Raw genomic sequence first — 13,538 nt, forward strand, 5'->3', positions numbered from 1 at the left:
TAAACTCAGGAGAGAAGAACCCACTGGATTTGGGGCATGATCTCCTTTGCTAGAAAGATCTCCAAATAGAATCTTAAAAGGCTATTAAAGCAATTCCCAGATCAGCTGATACCTAGTGTAATTCAGAGTCTTTCTTTGAGTCTCTTTCTCACACTTCCCTCTTTCCTGGGCTAAACAAACTTTTTCTGTAGGGATCCTGTTCCCTTAGTGATCTCTGTCCTCCATAGAGCCATGTTGACACAGTGGTTAGAATGCAGTCTTGCAGGCTAGCTCTGCTCACAGCCAAGAGTTTGATCTTGACTTGTTCGAGCTCAACTCATCCTTCCATCCTTCCGCAGTTGGTAAAATGAGGACCCGGATTGTTGGGGGCCAGAGGCTGACTCTATAAACCACTTGGAGAGGGCTGTAAAATACTATGAAGTGGTGTATAAATGCTATTGCTATTGCTGTATTCCCAGGATCTAGACATCCCATCTCTCCCTCCCTCTCTATGTCTCTCTGCCTCTCTCTCTCTGCATGTGTGTATTTGTGTGTGCACACGTATACAGCCAACTCTCACTACTTCATGATATTTCCCCATTTCCCCCAAATCTTTTAAGATTTCAGCACCATCCCCTGAAAATTCTCACAATTTCTCAGACAGTCTTACAATGTCCTAAAACACTTTTGTGTCTATTTCTTTCCTGCCCAGGTCTGCCAGCCTTGGTGGTTGCAGTTTCAGTTGGCTTCACTCGGACCAAAGGATATGGAACGGCCAGCTAGTAGGTTTCGCTGAGAGAGAAGGGTTGGGGAGGAGCACAAAGTAGGAACTAACAAGGTGTTGAATAGTTACCCTACTTCCATTGCTTGTCAATTCCATGAAAGGTGAGGGTGAGGAGGAACTTCAAGGTAAAGAGATCCATGTTGGAAAAGGCCCCAAATCAAATATCATCTGATGATTGGAGGGATGGGAGGACACCCTACTGGTCAATGTCCAGTGAGCCTCATTTTCTGTTCCTGATTTTAAATAACACCCTCTCACATCTTTGGACTGTAGTGATTACCTCTTCATTTTTGAAAACCTAACCAGTCAGTTTTTAGGTGTCATTCCTGGCTGATAGTCTTCTGAACACCCTAAGATCTTTTTGATCATCCCAAGAATCACCATTAAAGTTAGAGGGAGATGGCTCTCTTCTTCAGAGGAGGTGGGACTAAGGCAAGATGGGATGGTCACTTGGGGAGTCATCAGAGATGCTAATTCTTTGGAGGCTTGTTCCTGCTCTTGTTCAGTTTTGAAACAATGAGTTTTCCTTTTCTCTCCAGCTGCTGGCTGTCCCTTGAAGGGGGATTGTTGTATGCCTTTGTTGGTCCTGCTGCTGTGATTGTTCTGGTAAGAACTCAGAGATTGTTCTAGGGTACCAGTGATCTTACTTACTTACTTACTTTACTTACTTACTTACTTACTTACTTACTTACGTATGTACGTATTCATTCATTCACTCACTCATTCATTCATTCATTCATTCATTCATATATTTGATTGATTGATTGATTGATTGACTGACTGACTGACTGACTGACTGACTGACTGACTGACTGACTGACTGACTGATATGGCTGCCCACTCACTCTCAGTGATTCTGGACAGCTTACAAACAGACTTGGGCTGGTCTCATTCTGTCCCATCTGTGGGGTTTCCATTTCATGCGATTCTGATGCAAAGAGTCATGGACCTATAAAGGTTCACTTAAAATCAAACTTTTTTAATTCTGCCACCTATCACACCTACAGAATAGAGAGCGGTAGCTCTCTTCCGATTGGTGCTGGGCTCTTTCCTCTCCCTAGACCAGGGGTAGGCAACCTTGGCTCTTTTATGACTCGTGGCCTTCAACTCCCAGAATTCCTGAGCCAGCCATGCTGAGGGGAAAGGGAGAGGTTTCCATGCTGAGCCAGGCTGGCTCAGGAATTCTGGGAGTTGAAGTCCACGAGTCATGAAGGGGCCAAAGTTTCCCCCATGCTGGCTCAGGAATTCTGGGAGTTGAAGTCCACGAGTCATAAAAGAGCCAAGGTTGCCTACCCCTGGCCTAGACGATTCTTAACAGGGTGAGGATGGGAGCAGGACAGAAGGCCTCACATCTTCTGAGGAATAGGAGGAGTTGTTTGGATTGGTAGAAGAAAAAAAGCCCTCCTTGGGGAGTTTTGGGGCCACCAAAAATTGAATGAAGAGCCAGTCATGCTAAAGAGTAGAATTTGTCCCATTTCCTCAGCTTTTGAGGGGGAAAAAAAGAAAGATATGTTATGCTCATTACATAGTAGAATTTGTCCAAATTGGATTCAGAAGGAGAGGTGCCTTCTGTTTTCATTTCCGTCCCTGGAAACTGTGATCAAGGCTATTAGACACAGAGACAGTGTGGATAATTTGCTCTTGAATTATCTAGTGCGCCATATGAATCCTTATTGCTGGTGCCTATTCAACAGACCAAACTGAAACAAAACTTAGCCCTATGTCTCCTTTAGCCAGGGTCTCACTGAACCTCGTGATTGTGTAGCTTAATCTGCTTTTGCAATATAAAAATGGCACCACTTCTCTGGAGATAAAGTTACAAACTGTTTTCTATGTTTGAAAAGGGCTGTAACATTCCCAATACAGATAATATCTTAAAAGTGTGATAAAATGTGTAGTAAAAATTAATGAGAACCAAGATATAAAAGCCAACATAAATACAACTAAATCCAGTTTGTCTAATTAACAAATTTACTTCCTCTCTCCCTCCTTTCCTAACTTCCTTCTCCTCAAAGTCCTTGAGAATTTAGTTGGAATTTCTTGTTGATTTTTTTAAAAATTTACTTACTTACTTATTAGAGGGGATGGGGGAGAGCTTCTTACAATGAATTCCCCAGAGTTGATTTATTGAGGAGATGGGCAGCATATAAATGTAACAAATAAATTATGTCTTTCCTTGCTAAATGTTGAAGCCAGAGAGACTGCAGACAGCAGAAGAGCTTATGGAGTAATGAAAAACAAGATATTCACACACATATATTGTCTACTTGCTTATTCAGAAAATACAAGAACAATGGTGAAGTTCACTGATATTCTCTTCTCCTGTGAAAGCAATGTCAGGAAGCTAATGTGGAGTGTTTGGCTTTTACGTTGTTATAGGATCTTGTTATAGAGCAAAGGTGTCCAACCTTGGCAACTTTAAGACTTGTGGACGTCAACTCCCAGAATTCCTCAGCCTGAATGAGATGACCAGGCTGAGTCCGATGGAGAGGTCAAATGTATCATCAGCCATGAGTCCCTTCGTGCCCACAAGAGATCTGAGCCCAGCCTATTTTGAATTCCTTTGACTCATATCTACTGCCAATTTGGTCTGACCATTAGTAATTCAAATTCTTGAGGAGAGCTTAAGCTTGCAATCAATCCTTATACTCTTTTCAACTGCCTGGATTTTCTGATTTCCCTGGGACTTGACACTGGCTGGGGAATTCTGGGAGTTGAAGTCCACAGATCTTACAGTTGCCAAGATTGGACACCCGTGCAAATTTAGAGCAAACCATGGTTTAGAAAGAAAAGAGTTCCCGGTCACTGCTTATCACAAATTTCTCTCCTACCCAGGTTAACATGCTGATTGGGATCATCGTATTTAATAAGCTGATGTCTCGAGATGGTATCTCAGATAAGTCCAAAAAGCAGCGAGCCGGGTAAGTTTCTGTGCAGTCTCAGCACCGACCATGGAGAGAGGGACTCGTTTTTGAGTTGAGACTTTGGAAAAAGTTCAGAGAAGAGCATCTAAGATGATCAAAGGCCTAGAGCAGTGTTTCTCAACCTTGACAATTTTAAGGCATGTGGACTTCAACTCCCAGAATTCCACAGCCAGCAATGCTGGCTGTGGAATTCTGGGAGTTGAAGTCCACATGCCTTAAAATTGTCAAGGTTGAGAAACACTGCTTTAGAAGACCTTCTCACCAAACTGGGAGTTGAAGTCCACATGACTTAAAATTGTCAAGGTTGAGAAACACTGGCCTAGAGACTAAAACATATGAAGAACAGCTTCAGGACTTGGGTCTGGCTAGTCTAAAGAAAAGAAGAAATAGAGGCGACATGATAGTTGTATTCCAGTATTTGAGAGGCTGACACAAAGGGGGGGGGCAAACTATTCTCCAAAGCCCCAGAGGGCAGGACAAGAAACAATGGTTGGAAACTGGTCAAAGAGAGAAGCAACCTGGAATTAAGGAGAAACTTTCTAATAGTGAGGACAATTAACCAGGATGTGGCAATTGTTAAAAAAAAAAAAAAGATGCCAGTTGCCAAATGACTGTAGGGAAGATGCAACGGTTGTCAGTGCAAGAACTGGTTGTAAGTCACTTCTTTCAGCCCCGTTGTAACTTCAAACGGTCACTAAACGAATGATTGTAAGTCAAGGACTACCTACATACAAAAACAATCAGACTAAGTAGGACCACTCCCCCCCCCCCCAAAAAAAATTCATTATAAATCTCATTTCAGTTGAATTTTGGTAGCAACTTGTAGGGGTCCAAGTCCCTTCTCCAACGCCTCCAAGCCTTTCCACAGGTTTGTGAAATGCTGCTCATATTAATGAAAATGATATTTTTAGCCTCCAGTGACGCTTTGACAAATGTATTCCTAAGAGGATTCTTGGAAGTCAGTTTATATTTTTGATTTAGGTAAAACTGAGTGGCGTCTGTAGGGTGGAACTATGCCTGACAGTGGAAAAATCAATATAGTTAGCACATCTTGTCCTATTATCTCCAAATCTGGGCTAAAATCAAAAGGATAGTCAATAGCTTGCATCGATTGCTGCATGTTAAAGAAGCATATGTCCTTCTGGGGTATGTCCCCAGTATTTGCTATTTATGAACACCAGGAATTAGACATTTTAAGCTTGTGGGCTGGATGAAGATTTATTATATTAAGTCTAGAACAGAACTGCGCTTGGCGGCGGAAGATCAATATATTTAGCATATCTTTTACGTATGCCCATGTAGGGACAGAAAATACAATGCAATTTTGTTCTTAACTCTTGCAGGTAATACAGGTTTTTTTTTTTTTTTAAAAAAAAAAAAATACAGGTAGTTCTCAATTTATGACTGCATTGGAGCCTGCCTGTTAACAGCTGTAAAGAGGATCACAATGCATTTTTGCATTTTTATTTTATTTTATTTCATTGTGAACTCCGCGGTCGCAGAGCTAATGCTACAATTGTAAAACCAGCCCATTGTTTGCTATGGGCTGTTTTTACCGAGAATAAGAAGTAATTATCAGTTTTCGGCAAAAACGTCATAAAACACAGTCACATGACCATGGGATCCTGCAAATGTTGTCAATGTGGGCCGGTTGCTGAACACCGGATGTGGTCATATGACTGTGGGGGGGGGGACTTTGGAACCAGGTCACAAGTACCTTGAGGAATGTTTATTGTAACTTTTGAACAGTCACTAAATGGCTGGTTACAAGTCAAGGGCTATCTGTAAGAAAAGATGCTTAAAAACTTTTTAGTGACCCACAGACTTCTCAGATTTGAGTTATTGCCATTTAATAATAATAATAATAAAGTTGGAAGGTACCTTGGAGGTCATCTAGTCCAACCCTCTGCTCAGGCAGGAGACCCTATACCATTTCAGACAAATGGCTGTCCAGTCTCTTCTTAAAAACCTCCAGGGTTGGAGCATTCACCGCTTCTGGAGGCAGGTTGTTCCACTGGTTAATTGTTCTAACTGTCAGGAAGTTTCTCCTTAGTTCTAGGTTGCTTCTCTCCTTGGTTAGTTTCCATCCATTGCTTCTTGTCCTGCCTTCAGGCACTTTGGAGAATAGCTTGAATCCCTCTTGAGGTAGGAACATCATGAAAGGTGCCATATAAACACAGTCACCTTAGCAGATATAAAAAGTGGATTTCCGCCAAAAACCTTATTTTCCACACATATTCCAAATAAGATTATAAGATTTCAAATAAGGATGAGCCGTGGAGTTGCAGTGGCTGGAATGCAGCATTGCAGGCTAACTCTGCCCACAGTCTGAAATTCGATCCTGACATGGCTCAAGATTGACTCAGCCTTCCATCCTTCTGAGGTCAGTAAAATGAGGACCCAGTTTGTTGGGGGAACAATATGCTAACATTGTAAACCGCTTAGAGAGGGCTGTAAACCACTGTGAAGCGGTATATAAGTTTAAGTTGCTGTTATGGGGAGATGAGGTAACATGCAGGAGCCTTTTTTCAAGTAAGAGCCATGTCATCGTCAGGCGTTTGCAACCCCTCTGTGTAACTGGCATCCCTTTTCTAGAATTTTCCATGAGATTATCTTCCTCAGTTTTTAAAAGATACGGCAAGTAAGTTTTCCTGCAGGAATGAGAGAAAAAGTACTATGTCCTGGAGGACTCCTAAAATTGGGAGATCCTCCTTGGTGGAAATGGCCCATTAAATATGGCTTCAGGTTTGCAGCCATGATGTCACTTTGATACGTTCATGAAAAAAAAAAAAAACCCCAAGAGCTAAGAACAAATGGCATTTACTGAAGAAAGTTAGAAAGAATAAATCAAAAGAACGTTGGCACCAGCTGGCATTCAATAAGTAGGCCTATTTATACAACCTAAGTTCAAACCTTCTTGATGTTCATGTTCCTTCCTGCCCTACATAACAGATCGCTTGGGGGCCTCTCTTTTGAGCTAGTTGGCGTGCTTCCATCTGTGCCTCTGTATGATCTTCAGATTTGCTTTTCTCTTATTTCTCACTGACTGTGAGACACAACTCTCCCAGGAGCACATGGGATGCCCCTTATGCCCTGTGGATTCCATGTTTAGATGTTAGCTTGGATTTGTTGCTAGGTACCTCAGATAGTGGTACAATTCTGTTACAAAAATCGAATTTTTTTACCATCGAGTTTAGAATGGTTTACTTTTAGTTTGAAACAATTATTTGCATGCATTAGGTTACAACTGAAACTAAAGAAGTCATTTACCAGTAAAACATTACTGTGCACAATTTTGTATGCGGTTGTTGTTGTTAGTTGTGAAGTCGTGTCCAGATCCTGGCTAAGACAGTGAAATTTGTCTTAGCCAGGATGTGGACTTTGGAGTCCTTTGGAGGGCTGAGATTCTGCAGAGGCAGCTCATGAAAATTCAAACTTTTCCCTTATTTTCAGAAACATATTGCAATAAGGCTGGGAGGGATGTGTTTACTGATGACTTGTAACTTAAGAGAAAGAAATTGGCAGGTGGATTAGTGAAGCAGACCAGCCTTCCAAAGAGTGACTTCTGGTCTCCAAAACAGAAGCCCAAACACAGACTTTGGGATCTGGTGTCGATCCATCCTCTGAGCAAAATGAAAAATTTAAAGTGTAACAGGAACAACAGGCACGTTAATGCACTTACTCCCCCCCCTTTTAAATATGGGGTGACATCCACTAAAGTTAAGCTGGAATTAAAACTATGAATCAGGTAAAATATTCCAGACTTCGACAATTCTGTTACAAAAATCGAATTTTTTTACCATCGAGTTTAGAATGGTTTACTTTTAGTTTGAAACAATTATTTGCACGCATTAGGTTACAACTGAAACTAAAAAAGTCATTTACCAGTAAAACATTACTGTGCACAATTTTGTATGCGGTTGTTGTTGTTAATTGTGAAGTCGTGTCCGACCCATCATGACCCCATGGACAACATTCCTCCAGGCCATCCTGTCCTCTACCATCTTCTGGAGTCCCTTTAAGCTCACGCCTACTGCTTCAGGGACTCCATCCAGCCACCTCATTCTCTGTTGTCCCCTTCTTCTATTGCCCTCAATCTTTCCCAGCATCAGGCTCTTCTCCAGTGAGTCCTTCCTTCTCATTAGGTGGCCAAAGTACTTGAGTTTCAACTTCAGGATCTGGCCTTCTAAAGAGCAGTCGGGGTTGATCTCCTCTAGGACTGACCAGTTTGATCGCCTTGCAGTCCAGGAGACTCGCAGGAGTCTTCTCCAGCACCATAGTTCAAAGGCCTCCATTCTTTGGCGCTCAGCCTTTCTTAGGGTCCAGCTTTCACAGCCATACATTGCAACTAGGAAAACCATGGCCTTGGGTCTACGCACTTTTGTTGGCAGGGTGATGTCTCTGCTTTTTAGTATGCTGTCTAGATTTACCATAGCTTTCTTCCCCAGGAGCAAGCGTTTTTTAATTTCTTGGCTGCAGTCCCCATCTGCGATGATCTTGGAGCCCACGAAGATAAAATCTGTCACTACCTCCATTTCTTCCCTATCTATTTGCCAAGAATTGAGAGGGCCGGATGCCATGATCTGGGTTTTCTTAATGTTGTATGCGGTACCTAAATCTAAAAACAAACGTTGCAGTTCTAAGCTATCCAAACCAAGAATTTTAAGCCTAGTAGTGTAGGGTATTCTATTATGGCTGCAAGACTTTCATTGCAAAATACTCCTGAACTCACTCACTTGTATTAATGTATTAATCTTGTTTGTGGTTTGAGGGGTTTATTTACTAACTCTCACATAGGAGGTGGAAAGTCCCCCTGATATTCTGCTGCAGAAAAAGAAGTTTTGCGCATTGTTCCTGCTGCTCCTTTCTGCCAGCTAAGCCGTTTCCTTCTAGGGGGAGGGGAAGGGGAGGGAGGGGCAGGGAAATTGGGAGGACAACAGTTAAATTGGATTTGATCAGAGCTCACACTGAGCACTTGAAAAGCCTCCAGCATAATGAACACTCCAAACTACAAATCTATTTAATTATGCAGTGTGAAGAACAGAAAGAGAAGATGAAGAGCAGCCTCTCCGAAATGAGCACTCCCCACACAAAGCACCCTGGTTGTGTGGACTGGGGACGGAGGCTGCGCAAGTAGGTTGGGTCCAACGGCAGAAAAGGCATCTTTGCCACCACAGTCAGGACTGTGAACGTGATACGTCTCACCCTTGCTTTTTTTTGCAGTGCAGGCAGTCCTCAATTTACGACTCAAATTGGGATGAGAATTTCCATTGCTAAGTATGGTGGTTCCCGTGGCTGATTTTTATGCCTCCCCCCCCCCCAGAGTTGTTAAGTGACTCATGCTTGTCCAAAGGGTCGCTAAACAAATGGAGCCGGCAAGTGATGTTTAAGAGGAGTTTAACTTTTAATTTAATTTTTAAAGGCAACTTTAAAAAAAAAAAAGCCCTGCTTGCTGAAAAGGCACTTTGGAAGAGGCTTGCAATGGCAGTTCTTTTGGCAGCAAGCTGAAACAAGTCACCCTAGCAGCCCAGGGGCTGGGAAACTTTCCCCCCCCCCCCCATTTCTCTTGCAAAGTGACAACTGCTTGTGGCCTTCCAAATTAGCCCCAGCAAACTCCTTGGCCTCCCGTGCAGATTGTGATGGCCCGGAGAACAGCTGTGCCCTGCTGGCAGCTCTTGTTTGTTTTAACAAAGCTTCTGCAGGAGACTTTGGTGATGCAATAAACTCGGGCTTTCAGCGCCTCAGCTCTCCCCCTCCTTGAAGAAACTGAGAAGATGCTTGAAAGAAAACCAATCTGATTCCCTTTAGAGAACTGACAATCTGCCCTCCTTGAGCACCACCTGCTTTTCCTTCACCGTGTTTTCTCCCATCTACATGGCTGGAAATGTGCCCTGTTGTTTCCCCTGCATTTCTTTTAACAAGCATTTAACAGCCAAGCAAGGACGCTGGAATTAAAAGTCAGTTAGAAATAATTAATCGCATGCATGAACTACTTCTCTCTCTCTCTCTCTCTCTCTCTCTCTCTCTCTCTCTCTCTCCCTCCCTCCCTCCCTCTCTCCCTCTCCTTTCCTTGCCTTTAATGCATGCAAAGGACAGAAGAGGATGTAATTCAGGCCCTTACATCTGGAAAAAGCAATTAATCTTTTTCAATCTTCATGGAAAAGATGAAGAGAATTGAGTGAAGAGTTGAGTAGGGACATCAAAAGGAATATATATATATATTTTCTGAGGTTTTCGCGGGTGTTTGTATGTAGGTCTTTGGTTATTCAGGTTTTCTCCCACTTCCACCCAATCAGAACACAGCCAAGCTCCCACCCAATCAGTTCATACCTCCACTGGCAGTTAAAAGGAAGAAACAGCCAAGACCACACATTGCTCCTCGAAGCATGAAGCTGAAAACACCAGCCTGAAGATGACGAATGGGACTTCGTCGAAATGTCGCCAAGACACGTCCAATTTTACGCGGGAGAAAACCCGAACAACCAAAGACCTACATACAAACACCCGCAAAAACCTCAGAAAACATACATACATACATACATACATACATACATACATACATATATATATATATTAGATTCTTCTCCAATCAACTTCCACTTCACTCCAAAAGCGGTCAGGTTTGCAATTCATCTAGGCAGGAGAGTAGATCTCAACAAGGGGCATTATAGCATTTATTGATAGAAGCCAGTTTCACTGCATGTCTGGCTGAGATATAGTGTTGCCATCATCTCAAAAGAAGACTCAGTTGAGCCTCAGCCATTTTGAAATGCAGGGAAATTTAACAGCAGGGACTTGGCGTGGAAATATCCTAGCCTTAAGGGTTGTTTTTGTTTTTAGCCTGGAGCAAGTAGGAGAAAAGAGAGTCATAGCAGATACACATAAAGTCATGCAGGGTGGATGTTGTATTGGAATTCAGGATCCATCCCTTAGAATGAACTTTGTGGGGATTTAGGACCATCTTTTTCACACCATGTAGAATTAAATCGTGACCTTCCTACTTTCGGGCCAGGGGTCAGCAAACAAAATTGGGCGGTTGTAAAAGTAGATTGCACAGATTCATGGCAGGTCAGATTATCAATGGTTTTTTTTAGTGCTTCTGGGATCAGAGATAGCAGCACTATTATGGACCAATAGTGGGGGCAGCCATCAAGCCCCTAGCCATAGTTGTAAATGTTCTGAAGGCAGCTGGTTGACCAATGTGTGATGCAAGATGTTGACCCAGATGTGATCTTGGCCTAATCTAATAAGTCTCATCTTATGTTCTGTTGCGCAGAACAAGGAATGAAAAGTTCTTTTGTAACTTCCTAGCCATGTCTGTCTTATTGGTAGTCTTTGTTCTTTTTTTTTTTAATGTGATTTTTTTGGGGGGGGGCATGTTGTCTAGTTGAGCCCTCTGCAGATTTTTGTGGAACTGCATGAAGTTTAGGAAGCAAGCAAATCCTTTGCCTCAAACAGAGTCTAATTTAGGCTATGAGAGAAGCAGTGAGTGTGTAGCTCATCTCAGATTTGAATAATTTGGTGCAGGATAGGGATGCTTGAAGGAGGAAAACCTTAATGAGGGGAAAAGAAAAAGAACTGAACGAGAAGCAAGAAGCAGGATATTGCGGGTGAATTCCTTCCTGCAAGAATCCCTCGTGAAAGTGGAGAAACCCTCATTTTGCACAACTGTTCCACCTTGGAATGCTGAAATTCTAGATGAACGTGCCTCTGGGTTCATTCACATTGACCCCAGAGACTGGCCACATTTCTTAAGCATGCTCATCTTCAACCTGTTGCCTCCTATATATGTTGAACTTGTGTTCCGGTTATCTTCAGTGCCATACCATATCGCCTGACTGATTGATCAGTTGACCATACCAAGAAACAATAAGCATCAAGCCACATTAATTTTTGAATAAATTTTGAAAGATAACATAGTGGGGTCCACGGTGCCCTCTGAGCTTGGTTGTTTTCTTTCAGATGTTTCATTATCCAACTACATAATACCACCAACGTGGTTTGCTGTCTGCTTATATACGGGTAGCTCACTCTGCCAGCTATTGTAGGAGTATCCCTGGTGGTTCCTTGATTAGACTACTGTTTACTGTTTGATTGTTAGTCTGGGTTGGTAATTTCTTGATTGGGGTATTGATTACTGCTTGATTGTTGATAAGATAAAATAAAATGAAGATGAGATAAAATAAGCCTGGTGCAGTGGTGGAATTCAAATACCTGAACAACCGGTTCTATTACGTGATGCAGGCCTGGGCCTCCGATGCCTAGAACGGATTTCCGGAAGTGGCATCAACGCACTTCCGGTGGGCCATTCTAGGTCTGAGAGGGCTTCAAGGCCTAGAGTGGACTTCCAGAAGCCAGACAGTTCTCCAAATTCAGCTAAATTTAGCTACTGGTTCTCCCGAACTGGTGCAAACCGGCTGAATCTCACCACTGGCCTGGTGGCATGGATGCTGTGCCTCTATCTTAACAGCACCAGGTTGAGACAGGGGAGTGAGAGGTAGACCTGAAGCGCCCAAAGCTGCTTTTTAGTCTTTGTTCATCCTCCAGTGCTGACCGACATCAGCCCTCCCATTCAAACTGCTTCAGCGAAATGGTCCCAAGGCCTTTATTCCAGCCAGGCTGTGGGCATTCCCCACCCTTTCTTCAATCCCAAATTCCCTGCGAATGGCTCCTGGGCCTATCCGTCTCACCTTCTCCACTCTCTCCCCCCCCTTCTAGGGCGTCCCTGTGGAGCTCCTGCGTGGTTCTTCCCCTCCTGGCGCTCACCTGGATGTCGGCTGTGCTTGCCATGACTGACCGGCGCTCCATCCTCTTTCAAGTTCTGTTTGCCGTCTTCAACTCGGTGCAGGGCTTCGTCATCATCACCGTCCACTGCTTTCTGCGCAGAGAGGTGGGCGCTTAGAGTTGTCGCCTTGCTGGATGTTCATTGGGGATGGAGGTGCTCCTGGGATGTCCTCAAACAGGCCAGTCCTGAGAGTGGGGATGGGTAGACCAAGTCATTGACAGTTTATACAATTTGCCCAATCCAGCCCATTGTTAAGCCCACTTTCTCAAAACTTGATTCATAACTTAATCAAACTTACTGTGGGCTTGTGCCGCAGGGTAACACACACACACACACACACACACACACACACACACACACACCGTTTTACAAGCTTTACAAAGCAGCCATCAAGGCTTTAACTGATCTAGTTAAGGGTGTTGGCCACAGGCACGAACCAGACAAAAACGAAAACAAATTTGTTTTGCCTTTTGTCAGAAAATCAACACTGCCACCTTGGAAAATAAGTTCCTATATCAAGGGTATGGGAAATGTAGGCTAGGTCCATCACTGCATTCCCAAGCCTCTCCCTGGTCACTTACCTGGTTCCCTGCCCCACCTGAACTAAAAGATAAAAACTGAGCATCATATTTGTTTACAGTAATGCTTGTCCTGAATTCCATACTGTAATGGGAACCCCAACAGGAAGGCTGGCCTGGAAAGGGATCCACAATATGCATTCCAAATTCCAGATGTGTCATTGTCTCAGGAATGTTGCTTAATCCTGTATGACCACACTCCCCATTTTGTTGCTCACAAAAAAGGACGACGAAATGGGAGACAGCATTTTTCCTAGTTCTGCCATGACATTTTTCAGTTCTACAAAACATTATATATGAAGGCTGCCTGTAGAGAAGAAATGGTGAGCAAAGATAATTCTAGATCACTGTTCTGGCTGGACTTCCCATTTGTCCTGCCTCTATGCAAAGGAATTTGCTGTGGGAGATATTTGTATCCTGAAACATGGGAAAACAAACCTAAATATAACCATCACAATGTTATTGCTGCCTGGGACAGATAACACCTG

General features: G+C 43.2%; 1 protein-coding gene across 8 annotated transcripts in view; it reads left to right on the top strand.

Moving 5' to 3' along the window:
* The window catches only part of ADGRB2 (adhesion G protein-coupled receptor B2), a 202,711-nt gene that overhangs the window by 167,444 nt on the left and 21,729 nt on the right, over positions 1-13,538 (top strand). For all 8 annotated transcript variants that reach the window (XM_039329614.1, XM_039329608.1, XM_039329651.1 and 5 more), the window contains 4 exons: positions 692-761; positions 1,303-1,369; positions 3,599-3,684; positions 12,406-12,577. In XM_039329614.1, coding sequence (XP_039185548.1) covers positions 692-761; positions 1,303-1,369; positions 3,599-3,684; positions 12,406-12,577 — 395 coding nt within the window. The remainder of the gene's footprint in view (positions 1-691; positions 762-1,302; positions 1,370-3,598; positions 3,685-12,405; positions 12,578-13,538) is intronic.

The sequence above is a fragment of the Crotalus tigris genome, unplaced genomic scaffold (genome assembly GCF_016545835.1).
Source record: "Crotalus tigris isolate CLP2741 ecotype Arizona unplaced genomic scaffold, ASM1654583v1 scf7180000017614.5298720, whole genome shotgun sequence".
NCBI classification, from domain to species: Eukaryota; Metazoa; Chordata; class Lepidosauria; order Squamata; family Viperidae; genus Crotalus; species Crotalus tigris.